We start from the raw sequence: 21,531 nt of genomic DNA, 5'->3' as shown, positions 1-21,531 counted from the left end.
CGTGTTCCAAAAACACGTTTTGACATGTATTGTGAAGTCATGTGATTTTCCACATTTGAAATCATGTGTTTCAATATGTGATAACTTGAAATTACACTGTTGGCCATTGCTGTTAATTTTGAGATAGATTTTTGTAATTTCTACAGTAATAGTGTTTTGCTATATTTACTGTGAATAACAATGCACTTTTTAATCCGTACTGCAAATTAACTTGGCACGCTTCACTTGTAATTGCATTTTAACTTATAGGATACTTGTTTTATGACAAACTGTTCGTTTTTTTATTCTGTAAGTTATCAGCTACTGAGTTGTGGTGAAAATAGTGCAAACAAGTTTTAAAGCATTTCTACAGTAAATCTACTGTGAAACAACTAACTGTATTCAGAAGGTACACATACATTCTAATTAGTTATTTTCAATACCGAAAATGTGGAATTGGTATTTGGTTCACTTTCTGAATTGACTGGAACTTGAATGGAATTGACCTCAACATTGGTTAGCGCACTTGGGATGCAACCACACCTAGGATTTGAACTCACAACCACTTGGATGCCAGCAACCTGAATTTCCTTATTTCCTGATCTGATAGAATCTAGCCCTAAGTCTGCATAAATGCTCTCTGGATTTAAACTGGAGTGCCACAAGATTCTACATAAAAAACATCCAGTCAGCAGCAGTCCTGTGGGGGAAAACGGCTTGTTACCAAGAACATACACTCACCGGACAGTTTGAGGTACACCATACCTTTCACAACAATGTATCACTCCTACAGACAGTCACGTGGCCCTGGCTTGTTATATGAAGCAGACATCGAGGCATTCAGTTTCTGTTCGATTGAACGTTAGAATGGGCAAAATTAGTGACCTAAGCGACTGAGCTTGCTATGATCGTTAGTGCCAGGTGTGCCGGATCCAGTATCTCAGAAACAGCCACACTCCTGGGATTTTGACAACAGTTTCTAGGGTTCAGGGCATAGCATTGTATTTTTGGTCCACCAGCCTCTGTGGCAGGTAGATTTAAAAATCTACCAGCCACTCAGATTTTTTTTACCACAGAAAAATATTATTGGGTGCTCAAATTACACCAACAAAACACAAAAAATGCATGAGCATGCTTTGTCATGTTTCTAAAACAAATGTATTACTAGTAAGAAGTAATGAGGTATATTGTTTAAGAGTATTTTATCCAAAATTTAACCAAAATTAACCAAAACAGATTAGACAAATTCACCTACCCCTTTAAATCAAATCAAATGTATTTATAAAGCCATTTTTACATCAGCAGATGTCACAAAGTGCTTATACAAAAACCCAGCCCAAAATCACAAACAGCAAGCAATGCAGATGTAGAAGCACAGTGGCTTGGAAAAACTCCCTAGGAAACTCTGACGTAGCCTAGAGGAACCAGGCTCTGAGGGGTGGCCAGGTGGAGATTATTAGAGTACATGACCATTAAGGCCAGATCGTTCTTCAAGATGGCGGGAGGTTGCCGTGGTAGTGCGCCTCGAGTCATGTTTGTGCCTGTGAGATTGAGTCTGAATAGGAGAAGGGTTGTCTTCTCTTCCCTAGCCGTTGAAACTGAAACATAGAAAAACAAAGTAAATAGCCAAGAAAGACAAGGACAGAGTCTCACGTCACTAGACTTTAGTTTTAAGTAAATTAGACTAACTTTTATGCCTGTGTGCAGCGCTTCGAAAAATGAATTTACGTGCGGACAGCCCCCAGCCAGGCAGCGTTGCAGCACGAGGTGGAATAGGTTATTTACGAATCGTAGTTCTTTGACTTTGTACGATTTAATTTACCAGCTATGATACAAAAAGTCAGAAATACTTTGAAAACCGCTACAGCAGCATTTATTTTACTTTAAAAGTGATCATACTTTTTATTCACAAATGCCAGTAAAATACTCCCACTGTGGAGCCCTGACCACCTGCCAATGTGGCTGGTGAAATAAACATTTTACCCGCCAATGCCAAAATCTACCTGCATTTGGAAGGGAGTGTGTGTTAACTTTAGACCCTGTTAGAGTTTACCGAGAATGGTGCGACAAACAAAAACATCCAGTCAGCAGCAGTCCTTTGGGCAAAAAGCTAAAAAATAAGTGGCTCCAATGGGCAAGCGATCACCAACACTGGACAATTGAGGAGTGGAAAAACATCACCTGGAACATGACAGCAAGTTAAATTTACTTGAATGGCCTGCGCAGTCCCCAGACCTCAACCCAATAGAGCATCTTTGGAATGAGATGGAACAGGCTGTTCGCAGCATGAATGTACCGCTGTCCATCGCGTGATGCCATCGCGTGATGACACCTTGTAGAATGCCCCATAGAATTCTGACTGTTCTGGATGCAAAAGGGGGTCTGACCCGGTACTAGATGGGTGTACCTAATAAACTGACCGGTGAGTGTATATAAGTGTATACACACTCAAATATAAGAGTATGGTTACAGTACAGTGTTGTTCCCCAGTGTACTAAAAGTCAAAGGTACACATAAGGTACCTTCAGAGGTACACATAGGAACTCACATGGTACTGGTCGGTACCTTTTTGGGTACATGTGCAGATAATCTACTATAACGGTACATTTTTCTACCCAATATATTCAATATAATGCTGCATTCATAACCATGTGGGAGGTGGGAATTTACTAGTTATGAAGTTGGATGCATTCATGTGCTTTGAAGTTGTTGAGAAACGCCAATTGGCTTATAGCCAACAAGCTGCATTAACCATAAACTATAAGTACAGCTATCATGCTTGTAAACAAATTATAGAGTTCAAAAACAATATTAATAGATAGCTTTTTTATAAATAATGTTTTGTTACATTTAACTGCTGAAAAATCCTCTTATCGAGGTAATTTCCTTAGTAGGTGAGGTCAGCATGTGGGTGAAGTCAGAGCTCTGGGATGATAGATGCATTTCCCACTAGTAATTACCAGATGGGGGGACGTTCAAATTCATTTTTCACAGTTGTGGTAATTTCCCACTTCCCACTTGATTACGAACGCAGGATTAGGTACTGCACTTATACTGAGATGTAGATGGGGGCAATGTGCTGAGGGGAGGGTGCATTAGCATATTTGAGGTCAAAAATATGTTTCAGTGGAAATGTTGTAACAGTTTTATCTTTTGACAATGTCAGTTCTGCAATCTTTGTAAGAACTTGTGACAACCAAGAGCTGCACTGTTAGCTTCTTGGTGACAGGGGGGCATTATTTTCACGTCCAGATGAAATGCATGCCAAAATTAAACTGCCTGCTACTCATCCCCAGAAGATACGATATGCATATTATTAGTAGATTTGGATAGGAAACACTATGAGTTTCTAAAACAGTTTGAATCATGTCTGTGAGTATAACAGAACATATTTAGTAGGCGAAACCCCAAGGACAAACCATTCAGATTTTTTGAGGTCACTCTCTTTTAAACGGGTTTTCATTGGGAATCCAGATTTCTAAGGGACCTTCTTGCAGTTCCTATTGCTTCCACTGGATGTCAACAGTCTTTAGAAATTGGTTGAGGTTATTCCTTTGTGTAATGAAGAAGTACGGCCATCTTGAACGAGGGTCACTTGAAGTGTACTGTTAGATAGTGGCGCTTGACGAGAAAGCATGCTTCAGTTTGTTTTCTTCCTGTATTGAACACCGGTCTTCAATTTTATTGATTATTTATGTTATAAAATACCTGAAGTTGCATTACAAAAGTAGTTTGAAATGTTTTACAAAATCCGCAGGGGATCAAATATTTTTTTCCCTCACTGTAGCTTAGAAAAGCACCAACATAACATGTTCCATCACAGGACGAATTTGGGTTTGGTGGATGCTACCTACCCGACTGCATAGTGCCAACTGTAAAGTTTAGTGGAGGAGGAATAATGGTCTGAGGCTGTTTTCCATGGTTCAGGCTAGGACCCTTACTTCCAGTGAAGGGAAATCTTAACGCTACAGCAAACAATGAATTCAAGACAATTCTGTGCTTCCAACTTTGTGGCAACAGTTTGGGGAAGGCCCTTTCCCATTTCAGCATGACAATGCGCCTGTGCACAAAGCAATGTCCATACAGAAATGGTTTGTTGAGATCGGTGTGGAAGAACTTGACTGGCCTGCACACTTTTGGGATGAATTGGAACACAACGACTATGAGCCAGGCCTAATTGTGTCCCAACTCACTAAATCTGACATACCTATGAGGTACACCGAACTGTTCCATGTGAGTTTACAGTATGTATACAGTGCCTTGCGAAAGTATTCGGCCCCCTTGAACTTTGCGACCTTTTGCCACATTTCAGGCTTCAAACATAAAGATATAAAACTGTATTTTTTTGTGAAGAATCAACAACAAGTGGGACACAATCATGAAGTGGAACGACATTTATTGGATATTTCAAACTTTTTTAACAAATCAAAAACTGAAAAATTGGGCGTGCAAAATTATTCAGCCCCCTTAAGTTAATACTTTGTAGCGCCACCCTTTGCTGCGATTACAGCTGTAAGTCGCTTGGGGTATGTCTCTATCAGTTTTGCACATCGAGAGACTGAAATGTTTTCCCATCCAATAAATGTCGTTCCACTTCATGATTGTGTCCCACTTGTTGTTGATTCTTCACAAAAAAATACAGTTTTATATCTTTATGTTTGAAGCCTGAAATGTGGCAAAAGGTTGCAAAGTTCAAGGGGGCCGAATACTTTCGCAAGGCACTGTAGCTGTGAAGTGTATCTTTGACCTTTTTGTTCCCTGGGGAACAACACTACACTAACCATACCCTTGTTTTTTGAGTGTGTTAATATACCGTATGTTCGAGCACTGCAGAAACATTGTTGCACTCCCAACAAAGGGGTTGCACGTTCAAATCCTCAAATAATTGTTGTATATTCTCTCAAGTGTCATTGAGCACTGCTAGTTTTACACTTACGTTACTTGATTCTGTGCAGCTTTTAGCAAAGTGCAGAAATGGCCAATTATTGCCAATTAGTCTGTAGAACGCATTGTTCACAGTACAAAATTATATTTTACAGTAATTGAAATCAGAATATAGCAGTATACTGTCATGTTTATAGAAATAAGAATTGTACGTTTTTACTTTATTTTTACTGCAACTTTAGACAAATTGCAAACGTATTCTTGGCAAAAATATATAGCCAATCTCCATTATGCCCATAGATCCGGTAGCTAGCAACCAAGATGTTGTGAGTTCAAATCCCAAGTGAGGTTGAGTCCCAAGTAATCAGCATACAGCCGCATACTGTCCATTAACATCAACTATTCATTTTAAAGTAGTATTCTAAATGATATTGGACATCTCAGCTTTCACATGTGCTCAAATGTTGTCACGTGTAATTTCATATTCTCACATTTACATTTTGAATCCCATGTCACATTTATTTCACATGTTGTCACGTGTAGTTTTATGTTCGCACATGTTATCACATTAACTTCACATGTGATCGATCATAAGATGCAATCTACTGACAACTATGTTACTAGGTCGTATTCATTAGGCACCGAACTGAAGAAAATTGACAAACAGGGAGATTAGAAATATAATTTTTCGTTTTCTGTTCAAAAACATTTTTGTAATTAAAAAATTTTTTTGTACCCCGTTTTCTCCCCAATTTCGTGGTATCCAATTGTTTAGTAGCTACTATCTTGTCTCATCGCTACAACTCCCTTACGGGCTCGGGAGAGACGAAGGTTGAAAGTCATGCGTCCTCCGATACACAACTCAACCAAGCCACACTGCTTTTTTACACAGTGCGCATCCAACCCGGAAGCCAGCCGCACCAATGTGTCGGAGGAAACACAGTGCACCTGGCAACCTTGGTTAGCATGCACTGCGCCCAGACCGCCACAGGAGTCGCTGGTTCGCGATGAGACAAGGATATCCCTACCGGCCAACCCCTCCCTAACCCGGATGACGCTAGGCCAAATGTGCGTCGCCCCACGGACCTCCCGGTCGCGGCCGGTTACGACAGAGCCTGGGCGCGAACCCAGAGTCTCTGGTGGCACAGCTGGCGCTGCAGTACAGCGCCCTTAACCACTGCGCCACCCGGGAGGCCCTTCAAAAACATTTTAAACAGTGAGCCCGAAAAGTACAACCCTGTTGAGTAGCCTAATAACATAATCCTCTCTCCCACCCCTCCCTCTCCAGACTACAGTGTGTTCAACCAGGAGCAGGTTGAGGATGAGGGTGATGCATCCTCTCTGGACGACACTGACCAAAGACTACTGACCTTCTCTGACAGCAAGCCAGAGGCGGTCCAGGGCCATGCTCTGTGGAGACAGCAGTTCAGCACCGTGGCCTGGCTACACATGCTCAACATGCAGAGAGAGAGGAAGGCCTTTGTCTACACGTGAGTCTGGGGAGGGAACTGCTTACCTCTCTATTACCTAACCTAATATGACGTTATTGACCTTATACACTGTGTTGTTGTACTAAGGCTATAGGCAAGATAATAGGGAGGTAAGCAGTTCCCTCCCCACATGCTCAACATGTAGAGAGAGAGGAAGGCCTTTGGCTACACGGGCTAGTCTGGGTTGAGAAGGACAGGGAACTGTTCTGGGTGTGAGTGTGAACCCCAACACAGTGTCAGTGTGGGTCAAAGGTCCATTTGATACATTTGGTGGCAGGGGAGACAGTTACTCAATGTATTTGTGTGTGTCTCACTCCCTCCCCCTCTCAGTCTGGCATTGTTCCTGGTCTTCCTAGCTGCTGTGCTAGTATTGTCTCTGGCTACGGGGAACATCCAGATCCACGCTCCAGAACGGCAGTTTCTCCCCATCTACCTGCTGAGACCGAACCAGGTTCCCCGGAAATACACCACCAGTCTACTGGTCCAGAACTCATCAGGTACGTCAGCCAATCAATCAAGAAATACACCACCAGTCTACTGGTCCAGAACTCATCAGGTTAGTCCATACTCTCTTCTATACTGTGAACTGATACTCTTGAATACTGTGTTCTCCTCCTATCACTACAGCTCTGAAATACTTTATGTTCTCTATCTAGCTCTTCCCAAGCAGTAGAGTTCCTAGCAGCATCTGTTCACAGAATATGAATGGCTGAATACGAGAGTAGAAACACTCTGGTTAGAAACACACACAAAAAAACTGTGGTCTGTTTCTCTGTGCAGGCTCGGATATCTCTGACTTCATCCGTAACCTGGAATCTCAGGACATCAAGGTGGAAATGATGAAGAACACAGACTACATGTCCTGTGCTCCTCACAGTGCAGCCATCAACGTCACCGGATCCAACAAGGTGAAAAATAATAACCCCTCTTCTACAGAAGGGTGACATTCTTTCTTTCTCTCTGTGAGTGTGTATGTGTGTGGGCGGGTTACCCTCTGATTATATGCATGATGTGGATGGTTCTAAATTAGATGCTATATGGAGTGCTCTTAGGCTGAGGCTAGTTATGCAGCAAGTGCCCTAATTGGTAGTAGGGTGCTTCAGTAGAGTGGTTCAGGTTTACCCTGGCTGTCTGTCTATGGTGCAGAGCCACATAGGATGTATCTACACAGGCAGCCCAATTCTGATTTCCCCCCCTCTGACTATTTTGACCAATCAAAATCAAATCAGCTCTTTTGCCAATAATTGGGGCATAAGATCCGAAGACATAGAGAGGCCACTAATGCCACTTTAAATGCCCAGTCCTTGATTGACTCTTCTGTCTGGTTATAGGGTTTCAGTTAAGCATAGCTTTACACAAGCGCGCCTGCGCACACACACACAGACAACCATTGACAACAGACACTTTTTTCTTTCTCTGCTTTGCAGGGTTTCAGATACAGTGTAGCATTCAACAGTACTACCGTCCACTCTTTGCCCATGACAGTCAACGTCCTCAGTAACGCCATCCTACGAGGTCTCAACGGCACACAACATATCCACACCTGGACCAAGCCCTTCGACTATGTAAGTCAAGTCCAATAAAACTAATGATTGGAATAACACTGTGATGGTTTAGTTAGAATAGCACGTACAGCAATAGTCTAGAAAAATGAAGTTATATTCTATCTAAAACTTGTTACAGACATACACAAGCAATAAAGTATATTTGTCCATGTATCTATCGAATTAACAAAAGGTGCCTGAAAAAGTGAGCGTCATACTACAATAATTTTACGTTCCCTATGTTCTTCTCCTTAGCAAATTCCCGACGCCACGTCATATGCTCTGGTCTACATTGAGGCTATCATACTGGGGATGCTAGCTGCAGGCATGCCTGCCTACTTCGCCATGGACCACACCCGAGACAGAGAGGTAAGCACTAAGCGGTCGATTCACCCGAGACTGAGAGGGTAAGCATTAACCAGTCGATTCACCCGAGACGGAGAGGGTAAGCACTAACCAGTCGATTCACCCGAGACGGAGAGGGTAAGCACTAAGCAGTCGATTCACCCGAGACGGAGAGGGTAAGCACTAAGCAGTCGATTCACCCGAGACGGAGAGGGTAAGCACTAAGCAGTCGATTCACCCGAGACAGAGAGGTAAGCACTAAGCGGTCGATTCACCTGAGATGGAGAGGGTAAGCACTAACCAGTCGATTCACCCGAGACGGAGAGGGTAAGCACTAACCAGTCGATTCACCTGAGACGGGGAGGGTAAGCACTAACCAGTCGATTCACCTGAGACGGGGAGGGTAAGCACTAACCAGTCGATTCACCTGAGACGGAGAGGGTAAGCACTAACCAGTCGATTCACCCGAGACGGAGAGGGTAAGCACTAACCAGTCGATTCACCTGAGACGGGGAGGGTAAGCAATAACCAGTCGATTCACCTGAGACGGGGAGGGTAAGCACTAACCAGTCGATTCACCTGAGACGGAGAGGGTAAGCACTAACCAGTCGATTCACCTGAGACGGGGAGGGTAAGCATTAACCAGTCGATTCACCTGAGACAAAGAGGTAAGCACTAAGCGGTCGATTCACCCGAGACGGAGAGGGTAAGCACTAACCAGTCGATTCACCCGAGACAGAGAGGTAAGCACTAACCGGTCGATTCACCCGAGACAGAGAGGGTAAGCACTAAGCAGTCGATTCACCTGAGACGGGGAGGGTAAGCACTAAGCGGTCGATTCACCCGAGACGGAGAGGGTAAGCACTAACCAGTCGATTCACCTGAGACGGAGAGGGTAAGCACTAACCAGTCGATTCACCCGAGACGGAGAGGGTAAGCACTAACCAGTCGATTCACCCGAGACGGAGAGGGTAAGCACTAAGCAGTCGATTCACCCGAGACGGAGAGGGTAAGCACTAAGCAGTCGATTCACCTGAGACGGGGAGTGTAACCACTAAGCAGTCGATTCACAGAATAGTAGACATTCCATGAATACTGTCTGGGACTGCTCTAATGCAGAACTGTCTGGAGCTTTCAGTTTTCTCCCGATTCAGAAATGACCTCATTGGTGATTGATTGAACAACAATAGCGGTGAAACTGAAAGCCTACAATACAACAAAAAAGGCACTCCTTTCGTGATCTACATTCAAAAACATGCATTTGGTGTGCTTTCCATATTGACTGATAACTCTTTCCTTTCTCTTCTCAATCCTAGATAAAGTGCCGTTCAACGCTGCGTATCTCTGGTCTGGTCCCGTCTGCGTACTGGTGTGGTCAGGCTGCAGTGGACATCCCCTTCTACTACCTCATACTGACCACCATGACCAGCATCCTCTTCTCCTTCCATACTGCCAACCTGCTTACCTCTAGCAACGTCACCGCAGTGGTCAGTTAGTTAGACTCGCGTGTCTAGTACAGTACACATGCACACTTCCGTGGTCAGTCAGAAACAACACACACATACAGTGGAAAGAAAAAGTATGTGAACATTTTGGAATTACCTGGATTACTGCATAAATTGGTCATACAATTTGATCTGATCTTTATCGAAGTCACGGCAATGGACAAACACAGTGTGCTTGAACTAATAACACACAAATTGTTGTATTTTTCTTGTCTATATTGAATATAGCGTTTAAACATTCACAGTGTTGGGAAAAAAAGTATGTGAACCCCTAGGCTAATCACTTCTCCAAAAGCTAATTGGAGTCAGGGGTCAGCTACCCTGGAGTCTAATCAATGAGACAAGATTGGAGATGTTGGTTAGAGCTGCCCTATAAAAAACACTCACAAAATTTGAGTTTGCTATTCACAAGAAGCATTGTCTGATGTGAACCATGCCTCGAACAAAAGAGCGCTCAGAAGACCTAAGATTAGGAATTGTTTACTTGCATGAAGCTGGAAAGGGTTATGAAAGTATCTCTAAAAGCCTTGATGTTCATCAGTCCACAGTAAGACAAAGTGTCTATAAATGGAGAAAGTTCAGCACTGTTGCTACTCTCCCTAGGAGTGGCCGTCCTGCAAAGATGACTGCAAGAGCACAGCGCAGAGTGCTCAGTGAGATTAAGAAGAATCCTAGAGTGTCAGCTAAAGACATAGAGAAACTGGAACATTCTAACATCTCTGTTGACGAGTCTACGATGCGGAAAACACTAAACAAGAATGGTGTTTGTGGGAGGACAGAAGCCACTGCTGTCCAAAAAAACCCATTGCTGCTCGTCTGAAGTTTGCAGAAGTGCACCTGGATGTTCCACAGCGCTACTGGCAAAATATGTTGTGAACAGATGAAACTACAGTTGAGTTGTAGGGAAGGAACACACAACACTATGTGTCGAGAGAAAAAAAGACACACCAACGTCAAAACCTCATCCAAACCCTAAAGTATGGTGGAGGGAGCATCATGGTTTTGGCTGTTTTGCTGCCTCAAGGACTGGACAGCTTGCTATCATTGACGGCAAAATGAATTCCCAAGTTTATCAAGACATTTTGCAGGAGAATGTTAGGCTATCTGTCCGCCAATTGAAGCTCAACAGAAGTTGGGTGGTGCAACAGGACAACGACCCAAAACACAGAAGTAAATCAACAACAGAATGGATTCAACAGAAGAAAATACGCCTTCTGGAGTGGCCCAGTCAAAGTCCTGACCTCAACCCGATTGAGATGCTATGGCATGACCTCGAGAGCAGTTCACACCAGACATCCCAAGAAAATTGCTGAACTGAAAGTTTTGTAAAGAGGAATGGTCCTAAATTTGTTGTGCAGGTCTGATCCGCAACAACAGAAAACTTTGGGTTGAGGTTATTGCTGCTTTAAGAACATTTTGAAGATAAATACACAATGCAGAGGACGAGAGTACTAGAATACTAATGGTCAATAGCAAATTGTAAATAGGAGTTGTGTTTCAGTTCAACATCTGTTTAGAATCTGTGGAATGTCGCTCCTGAACTCAGAGCGTGTGCCACGTTTTCATTAGTCTGTACATTGAGTCGGGGGCAGGATACTTGTTACTGGCTATTGGCCAAGTTGTACTGCACTGACTTCTGATTAGTCAACCCCAGTTTAGGGTGGGGGGTTATAAATGGCAGCCTGTTCCTTTGTTCGGTGGAGAAAAGCTGAGGAGAGGGGAGACTGAACATCTACCTACCAGCATAACATCCTGATTTGTCCTTCTCAGATAAACCTATTTTTCTCCCCCTGATTTGCTTTGGAGTTTGTGTTATTGAAGAATAACATAAATTGCAAACACTGCCAAAGGAGGGTCAACCAGTTATTAAATCAAAGGGTTCACATACTTTTCCCACCATGCACTGTGAATGTTGACATGGTGTGTTCAATAAAGACAGGAAAACATATAATTGTGTGTTATTAGTTTAAGCAGACTGTTTGTCTATTGTTGTGACACATACTCTTTCATGCCACTGTACACTCCCTCAGACTGACTCTCTCTCTCCATCTTATTTTTCTATAGATCCTGTGTCTGATAGGTTTTGGTCCAGCTATGATCCTGTTCGCCTATGTGGTGTCTTTCATGTTCACACGCGTCCAGAGTAACAGAGACTTCTTCTCTGTGGTCTCCATGATGGTGAGAACAACAATCTTCCCTCCCTCCCTGTCACACAACATTTATATAACATTCACACACAACATTACAACGTTCACACAACATTCTTACAATATTAACAAAACCGTGATTTGTTTTTATTATGAAGTTTCATCTATAGTGAAAACAATATAAGAAGATTCATGATTTGTGTCAATGTGGGAGCAGCTATAGTACTTTGTTTGGTTATTTTGTGTGTGTGTGTGTCGTTCTGTTGCATACTAGGTGTGTGTGGTGTCTGCCTCCATCGTCCAGCTGTCATTTGTGAACGACAACCCCGGGCTGACGAGGATCCTCCACAATACACTATGTTTCTTCAACCCTCTCTACCCCTTAATGGGCTGCCTTAATTCTATCACCAAGGCCACCTTCCTGCCCTCCCTCTATGAAGAGGACTTCCTCTGGAAGAACCTGCTCATAGCTGTCCTATCTGTAAGTAGCAGGAAATGCCCTGGACATTACAGTAGGAATAGGAGTCAGAGTACAGAGATGTTGAGGTCTAACATGGATTGGGTTTGTGGTTGTTGCTTACTTTGTGTCTGGTAGGAAATTATTTCTGTTTCATACAGCATGCTAGCATATCAATATTTTTTGTAGACAGACATCACACACATTGTTTCTCCCCAGCCCTATCTGCAGTGCATCCTGCTGCTGTTCATGCTGCGCTGGTTGGAGATCCGCTACGGAGGGAGGACCATGAAGAATGACCAGTTCTGCAGGTAAGGGATGAGAGAAGAAGAAGAGGGGCATGGCTACTCAGAGGGAAGAGGTGGTGGTCAATGGATAGGGGGAGTATGTTGATAAAAATGTTGTTAAAGTCCCAGTGCAGTCGAAAAGGACTCCTATACAGTAGAATAGAAAACAATTTGTACAAACTAGCGGAAATTATTAACACAACTGGTCACAAGGGTTTACTTGGAAGGGATATAAATACAGCGCTAATTTTGCTTTTATTAAAAAAATATTTAAAAAAGATAAGGACACCACCCAGTGCTCTCACTATCACCCCCTATCTTTGATAAAAACAGATATTAAACCATTTTGTAAAATCCTGTCGTCCTGTCTTGGAACCTACTTACCCAAATTGGTACATCCTCAGATAGCCGCCATTGTCTATTACTTACATGCTCATCAGAAACCAAAGCTCATTGGGCAGTTATATCTCTCGACCAGAAAAAAGCTTTTGTTAGACTAAATAGTCATATCTTTGGTTGGTTATTATTAAAATACTATGTGCCAACAATACCTCAGCCATAGTAATAACAGGCAATACCTGCTCTGTTCTGGTCAGAATAAGTAGCAGGCAAGGTGATCCCATCTCACCTCAGCTATTTTTATTGTCTATGGAGGCCCTGACCCAGGGACCTCAACAATCAAAATAAATTACAATCATATCTCTCAATTCTACGGGTCATGCCATCTCATTATACTCAGATAATATCAAACTTTATCTAGACAATGTACACTACCGGTTAAAAGTTTGGACACACCTACTCATTCAAGGGTTGTTCTTTATTATTACTATTTACTACATTGTAGAATAATAGTGAAGACATCAAAACTATGAAATAATACATATGGAATCATGTAGTAACCAAAGTGTGTTATGTTAAACAAATCAACATATATTTTATATTTGAGATTCTTCAAATATCCACCCTTTGCCTTGATGAGTTCTGGAGCGTGTATCTGGATGTTCCCCGTAGCCAGAGACAATACTAGCACAGCAGCTAGGAAGACTAGGAACAATGCCATACTGAGAGGGGGAGGGAGTGAGACACACATACATTGAGTAACTGTCTCCTCTGCCACCACAAGTATCAAATGGACCTTTGACCCAAACCGACACTGTGTTGGAGTTCACACCCAGTTCCCTGTCCTTCTCAACCCAGACTAGGGGGAAGGGAGAGAAAGAAAGAGGGAGAGAGAAGAGAGAAAGAAAGGGAGAGTGCATGGGAGAGATCATTTGAATTACAGCGAGAGAGACAAATGCATAGAGTAATTGTCTCTGACACAATGTCGAAAGTTCCTCTGCCACCACGAGTATCAAATGGACCTTTGACCCAAACAGTTCTTTAGAACACCCACAGGCCTCACAAGACTTGTCTGAAGGTCCCCTGGTACCAGTTGAAAAAAATGAATGGAAGTATTTATGGAGACTGTTTAATGACAAAAAAGAAGGTTTTAAATACGTTTAAATATAATAATAATAAAATAATAATAATAATAAATGTTTCCTGATCTTATATCTCAAGATATAAGTGTCTCTCTAGAGACACTTCAGAACAAACATCCTTTTTATATTTTGGGGGGACTGTCCATGTAGATAGTCTGTTATTCAATGCATTTGTATTGGCTAATAGCAGTAAGGCCCAAAACATTTTTTCATAATTCTTATATATATATTTTTATACTTCAAGGTGTCTTAAAATTCAATATCGAATAACTAAATTATCCTTGGTGTGACCTTCTTAAAGCAATTCCATATACACTACCAGTCCAAAGTTTAGACACACCTCATTCCATGGTCATTCCATGGTTTTTCTTTATTTTTTACTATTTTCTACATTGTAGAATAATAGTGAAGACATCAAAACGATGACTTAACACATATGGAATAATGTAGTAACCAAAAAAGTGTTAAACAAATCTAAATATATTTGGTGTCAGGTTTCCTCCAGACACGACGCTTGGCATTCAGACCAGTTCAAGTTCAATCTTAGTTTCATCAGACCAGAGAATCTTGTTTTTCATGCTCTGAGGGTGCCTTTTTTGCAAACTCCAAGCGGGTTGTCATGTGCCTTTTACTGAGGAGTGGCTTCCGTCTGGCCACTCCACCATAAAGGCCTGATTGGTGGAGTGCTGCAGAGATGGTTGTCCTTCTGGAATGTTCTCCCATCTCCACAGAAGAACTCTGGAACTCTGTCAGAGTGACCATCGGGTTCCTGGTCACCTCCCTGACCAAGGCGCTTCTCCCCCGATTGCTCAGTTAGGCGGCGCGGCCAGCTCTAGGAAGAGTCTTGACTGTTTCAAACGTATTCTATTTAAGAATGATGGAGGCCACTTATTTCTCGGGGACCTTCAATGCTGCAGAAATGTTTTGGTACACTTCCCCAGATCGGTGCCTCGACACAATCCTGTCTCGGAGCTCTACGGACAATTCCGTCGACCTCATGGCTTTGTTTTTGCTCTGACATGCACTGTCAACTGTGGGACCTTATATAGACAGGTGTGCCTTTCCAAATCATGTCCAATCAATTGAATTTACCACAGGTAGACTCCAATAAAGTTGTAGAAACATCTCAAGGATGATCAATGGAACAGGATGCACCTGAGCTCAATTTCCAGTCTCATAGCAAAGGGTCTGAACACTTATGTAAAGGTTTCTAAAAACAAATTCTAAAAACCTGTTTTCGCTTTGTCATTATTGGGTATTGTGTGTAGATTACTGAGGAATTGTTTTTATTTAAACCGTTTTAGAATAGGGCTGTAACGTAACAATGTGGAAAAAGTCAAGGGGTCTGAATACTTTCTGAAGGCACTGTATTTAGCGAACTCCATGACAGTAGCTCACGCAAGGGCATAAGTAGACTACAAATCCATGCTGGGGCAGGCATGCCCTGAGCTCGTGAAGTGAGCGCTATTGAAGCGAAGTTTGGAGCGGGCGAGAAACCCGACTCTCTAGCCTTTAGGAATATTTCTCCACGTTCCAGCTCTGCTCCGCTCTTGACGCAAATGAGCTTCCCTGAGATGGTTTCTGACAGGTTGTGCAGAAATTATTTGGTTGTGCAAACCCACAGTTTCATCAGCTGTCCGGGTGGCTGGTCTCAGACGATCCCGCAATTGAAGAAGCCCGGATGTGGAGGTCTTGGGCTGGCGTGCTTACACGTGGTCTGCAGTGTTGGACGTACTGCCAAATTCTCTAAAATGATGTTGGAGGTGGCTTTTGCTAAAGAAATTAACACTAAATTCTCTGCCAACAGCTCTGGTGGACATTCCTGCAGTCAGCATGCCAATTGTACGCTCCCTCAAAACTTGAGACTTCTGGAGGCCCACCTCTTTTTTTGTTTGTCTTTTTTCTTTACCTACCAATTCTATTACAAAATGCTGTGTGGTTAATATGAATATTTTCTTTTACTGTAGAGGGGCAGCTTACGGTACGTGTAGTATAAACTAAAAGTGTGTAAATGCACATCAATATTGTACCTGTAACCCCCCCAACCAATAAATGACAAATAAAAACGTAATGAAAAAAACAAACAGTAAAAATAAATAATTGTTTTTGTTTCTTTCTGACCTTTTCAATTGAAAACAATCCCAGTGTGGTACTTGATATTGAGATAACAATGGCTGCATTGGATCTTTATGTCGTCATAATGATCCACCTAGCTTCGATTCCAATGTTCCTTGATTTGAATGAGACTTGAAAGTATGGTAACGTGAGACTATGAAACTGAATATTACCATTCTTTCTCCTGAAGGATCTCTTCCAATACTAAGGCTAAAGTGGAGCGTAACCCAGAGGAGGGGATCAACGAGGATGAAGATGTTCAGATGGAAAAGGCTCGGGTGAAGGAGGCCCTCACCTGCCAGTGCTGTGAGGAGGTGTGTGTGTTAAGTGCTTTTTATTCACACCTTGATCTCTGTGGAAGACTAGTCCCATCTTTGAAAGGGGATTTGCCATGTTTTGACGGTTTCCTCAGATCTATTAACTGTCATCTAATAATATTTGTTTTGTGCCCCCCCTTCAGAAACCAGTAGTGGTGGTGAGTAACTTGAGGAAGCAGTTTAAATGTCCAAGGGAAGGAATCTCTCTCAAGAAGAGGAGGACGGTAGCCACCAAGAACATCTCCTTCTGTGTACGCAAAGGTCAGCCGAGCTTACTACTCTCCAACTGTAAACTGTACATTTGATCAGTCAAACACTAAACAATTCCATTGCTTGACATTTATCACATGAAGTTATGAATGCAATGATTTATGTCCAAGGCAATGGAGGCTGCTGAAGGGAGGATGGCTCGTAGTAATGGATGGACCGGAATAAATAGAATGGTATCGAACACATGGTTTCCATGTACTTCATTCCAGCCATTATTATAAGCCGTCCTCCCCTCAGCAGCCTCAACTGGATTTAAATGAGGCTTAGGTGGTGGGTGTGGTAAGGGATGTGGCAGGGGCGCAGTTGTTCTGCCTGCACAGTAAAAAAAATAACATTTGTGGCCCCAATCTTGGCGGTGTCAGGAAATTATAGACAAGCCATTTTCCCCCAATTCTACACTTTCCATGCAGCTGCTATTATTTTTGTTTTAAAGCAGATTTCCTGCAATTCTATGCATTTTGCCATGGCTAGTGCTGTGTTCTTTTGCCCAAACATAACAAAATATATACTGCTAAATTAATTGTTTTGGGATTTTTCTATTCTCCCCGACTGTCTATTTTTTATTTTAGTGATTGTTAGTTAAAAAAAAATCTAGAAATATTTTACATTGTTTGAATTTAAGCAACCCGTCCAAGGATATTAATGGTAGAGAAATCCCTGAGGTCTGCACTGTGAGGCTTGGGTTTTTGAACAATGTCAATGGTCTCATAACAGATAACCAGTATATCAACTGTATGTGTGTTCAGGTGAGGTGCTTGGACTGCTGGGGCCCAACGGAGCAGGGAAAAGCACCATCATGCATATGTTGTCTGGAGACACAGTCCCAACCGCTGGACAGGTACATACCATTCACCCTCTCTGTCTTTTGACTGGACCCTATATGGAATTTTTAGGGCCAGTTTCCTGGACTTAAACGTCATTTAAATTGAAAATGCCTTTTAAGCTGGGTGTACATTACACAATTTTGGTCCCGATTTAGCTGTCCCAGACAAGTTTGAGATCAGAGACAAAATCCCCATGTTGTTGCCTACTTGGGGTGCACGGCAGTAACCAACGCTTGTTTAATGGGAGTGGGCCAGAGACTCAATCTGAGGGCTAACGATCAATCTTTGAGCAGTCCCAGACGTCACTATATTTCAAACAATTCTCGTTGTGTGAGATGTGCAACGACAAGTTTTGAGAACGGTGATGAGCAATAGCCAATGAGAGCACGTTGTTTCACGTCACCCATAATGTGTAGACTCGAGAAGGAGCGATGACTACTGCTAGTATGCATTTGTACTTGCCTTTAAATCAAAGCCAACGTGTCAAATTGTTACAGCTCTGAAGTTCACAATCAATCTTATTAATTTCAAATTGTTGGCTAGATATTTCAACTCTGAATGGCAAGCGTGAATGTCTGACTGAAAACATTTAGGACTGCTTTGAGCCACAGCTTGTTGTAGCTACGTTAAATCTAATCCCATCATTGGGATTGGCAATCCTCAAGACCAAGTGAAGGATCTTGTAGTCTGTACCACCATCGTTTAGTGTGCGCACAACTACAGGAAAGATGGTTGTTTAATGTGAGGTTTAGCCTTAAAGGCCCAGTGCAGTCAAAAACTAGATTTTTATTTGACTTTTTCCACATTTTGTTACGTTAGCGTTATTCTAAAATGTATGAAATTGTTTTTTCCTCAATCTACACAATACCCATGACAAAGGAAAAAAATATTTTAATACAGTTTTGCAAATTCAACTATTACATTTGTGTAAGTATTCAGACCCTTTACTCAGGTTCTGTCAGGTTGGATGGGGAGTGTCACTGCATAGCTATTTTCAGGTCTCTCCAAAGATGTTCAAATCGGGTTCAAGTCCGGGCTCTGGCTGGGCCACTCAAGGATATTCAGAGACTTGTCCCGAAGCCACTCCTGCGTTGTCTTGGCTGTGTGCTTAGTGTCTTGATGCTGCCACCACCATATAGGGCTGGGCAATATGGTCAAAATCTCATAACGCTAAGCGTTTTCCAATTGACAAAAAATATTGCTGTAAAGAGTGATTTGCAACAATGAAATATTATGTACTATCGTCACACAATCTATATATCGCACAGCCCTACCAGCATGCTTCACCGTAGGGATGGTGCCAGGTTTCCTCCAGATGTGACACTTTGCTGTCAAGCCAAAGAGTTCAATCTTGGTTTCATCTGACCAGAGAATCTAGTTTCTCATGGTCTGAGTCCTTCAGGTGCCTTTTGGCAAACTCCAAGCGCCTTTTACTAAGGAGTGGCTTTCGTCTGTCCATTCTACCATAAAGGCCTGATTGGTTGAGTATTGCAGAGATGGTTGTCCCATCTCCACAGAGGAACTCTGGGGTTCTTGGTCAACTCCCTGACCAAGGTGCTTCTCTCCCGATTGCTCAGTTTAAGATGAGTCTAGGTGGTTCCAAACTTCTTCCATTTAAGAATGGAGGCCACTGTGTTCTTGTGCACCTTCATTGCTGCAGAAATGTTTTGGTGCCTTGACACAATCCTGTCTCGGAGCTCTCCAGACAAACTCATGGCTTGGTTTTTGCTCTGACATGCACCGTCAACTGTGGGACCTTGTATAGTAACTTTCCAAATCATGTCCAATGAAGTTGTAGAAACATCAAGGATGATCAATGGAACAGGATACACCTGATGAGCTCAAGTCATGTAAATGTTTATTTGCAAACCTGTTTTTGCTTTGTCATTAAGCGGTATCGTGTAGATTGAAATTTCTTTTAATCAATTTTAGAATAAGGCTTTCAATGTGATGAAAGGGGTCTGAATACTTAGTACTATTCTAACCTCAGTGGAAACAATACATACAGTCAAAATTGGGATGCTGTCCAGTCCTAACAATTCTTGCTTGAGAAATTGCTCTTTCCTAAGGTTGGTTTTCAATCAAAATTGTATAAAACAATCACAGATAAAAGGTACTTAATTATTGCCCAGAAATGGTTTAATATTGAGACAAAAAAACAGCTGCTTTTAAGGTCCAATCTGATCCTATGATTGAATATAAGTGTTTTTCTTGCCTCAGGTCCTGATGGGGGACTACAGTACAGAGTTCCGTCCAGTAGACAACCCCCTGGAGCATATAGGCTACTGTCCCCAGGTCAGCCCTTTGTGGCCCCGCATCACCCTGGAGGAACACCTGGAGATCTACGCTGCCATCAAGGGCCTCCGCGGACAGGACGTCCCTGGCATCATCACACGGTAACTATCCACTATCATGTTAACACTTGTCATTTAGCAGATGCTCTTTTCCAGTGTGACTGCATTCATGTTAACTAGGAAGGACAACCACATCACTGGCAACGAAAGTGTGGTGGGTGGGGGCAGTTGCTGTTCCGATCGTGAGGAGGAGTGGGGTGATATAGGAGAACTTGAAAACCAGGCAGGCGGCAGCGTTCTGGATAAGTTTCAGGGGTTTGATGGCACAAGCGGGTAACCCAGCCAACAGCAAGTTGCAGTGGTCCAGACCGGAGATGACAAGTGCCTGGATTGACCTTCACCACTTCCTGTGTATTATAGGGTCGTACTCTACAGGTGTTGTAGGGCACGAACGGGTCACTGCTTTGATGTTTGCAGAGAACAATAGTGTCACGCCAAGGTTCTTCGCACTCTGGGAGGGCGACACTGGAGTTGTCAACCGTGATGGAGATTTCTTTGAGCGGGCAGGCCTTCCCCCAGGGGAAGAGCAGTTATGTCTTATTGAGCTTGAGGTGGTGGGCCGGGCACCTGGGTGTCAGAAGGGAAAGTAGTTGCGTGTCATCTGCAGAGCAATGATAGGAGAAACCATGTGAGGATATGACGGAGCCGAGTGACTTGGTGTATAGAGGCCCTAGAACCGAGCGCTGGGGGACACCAGTAAATCTGTAAATCTGTGTTCCTCTCCATGTCATCTGGTAGGAGCGGCCTGCCAGGTAGGATGCAATCCAAGAGTGTGCAGAGCCCGAGATGCCCTGCCCTGAGAGGGTGGAGAGGAGGATCTGATGGTTCATGGTGTCAAAGGCAGTGGATAGATCTAGGAGGATGAGAACAGAGGAGAGAGTCAGCTTTGGCAGTGCAGAGAGCCTCTGACACAGAAGAGCAGTCACGGTTGGGTGACCCATCTTGAAGCCTGACTAGTTAGGGTCAAGATCATAGAGAGCCATAACGATGAAGTTGATCATAGACAGCACACTCAGGTGTTTTGGAAAGAAAAGGCTATATATAGGTCTATAGTTTGATGTCAGATGAGTCGAGTGTTGGTTTCTTGAGGGGAGAAACCATTTTGAAGTTAGAGGGGACGCAGCCAGTGGTCAGGGATAAGTTGATGGGAGAAGGTCTCCAAGATGGTCTGGGGTCGAGCCGGCAGGTTGTCCAGTGGCCAGACGTCATCTGGAAAAGGGGAGAAAGAGGTCAAGGTGTAGGGTAGTTCTGAGTGAGACCAGTGGACTCAATAGGCTGAGTGAAGGAGTAGCAGATGTCGTCAATCGTTTTTTTCCCCCCAAAGTTGTTGACAAAGTCGTCCGGAGGGAGTGGGGGGGTAGAGGATTAAGGAGGGAGAAGGTGGAAGAGTTTCCTAGGGTAAGAGGCAGAAGCATGAAATGTAGTGGTTGAAAGTGGCTTTAGCAGCAGATACAGAGGAAGAGTAGGTAGAGAGGAGGGAGTGAAAGGATGATGGGTTCTCTGGAAGTTTGTTCCTCCATTTTCCTCTCAGC

At 43.0% G+C, this 21,531-nt stretch overlaps 1 protein-coding gene across 2 annotated transcripts in view; it reads left to right on the top strand.

Moving 5' to 3' along the window:
• The window catches only part of abca5 (ATP binding cassette subfamily A member 5), a 97,282-nt gene that overhangs the window by 63,942 nt on the left and 11,809 nt on the right, over positions 1 to 21,531 (top strand). The window contains exons 18-30 of one of the 2 annotated variants that reach the window (XM_021581043.3): positions 6,152 to 6,353; positions 6,684 to 6,850; positions 7,134 to 7,261; positions 7,781 to 7,918; positions 8,153 to 8,266; positions 9,559 to 9,729; positions 11,812 to 11,925; positions 12,169 to 12,375; positions 12,571 to 12,662; positions 16,425 to 16,548; positions 16,695 to 16,812; positions 17,568 to 17,659; positions 19,866 to 20,041. In XM_021581043.3, the coding sequence (XP_021436718.3) occupies positions 6,152 to 6,353; positions 6,684 to 6,850; positions 7,134 to 7,261; positions 7,781 to 7,918; positions 8,153 to 8,266; positions 9,559 to 9,729; positions 11,812 to 11,925; positions 12,169 to 12,375; positions 12,571 to 12,662; positions 16,425 to 16,548; positions 16,695 to 16,812; positions 17,568 to 17,659; positions 19,866 to 20,041 (1,843 nt within the window). Of the gene's footprint in view, positions 1 to 6,151; positions 6,354 to 6,683; positions 6,910 to 7,133; positions 7,262 to 7,780; positions 7,919 to 8,152; positions 8,267 to 9,558; positions 9,730 to 11,811; positions 11,926 to 12,168; positions 12,376 to 12,570; positions 12,663 to 16,424; positions 16,549 to 16,694; positions 16,813 to 17,567; positions 17,660 to 19,865; positions 20,042 to 21,531 lie in introns of those variants that run through there. The other variant, XR_016491076.1, reaches the window with a different exon arrangement.

Source organism: Oncorhynchus mykiss, chromosome 23 (assembly GCF_057628025.1).
Source record: "Oncorhynchus mykiss isolate SJ-2025 chromosome 23, ASM5762802v1, whole genome shotgun sequence".
In the NCBI taxonomy this organism is placed as follows: domain Eukaryota; kingdom Metazoa; phylum Chordata; class Actinopteri; order Salmoniformes; family Salmonidae; genus Oncorhynchus; species Oncorhynchus mykiss.
This window is presented reverse-complemented; position numbering and strand designations above follow the sequence as displayed.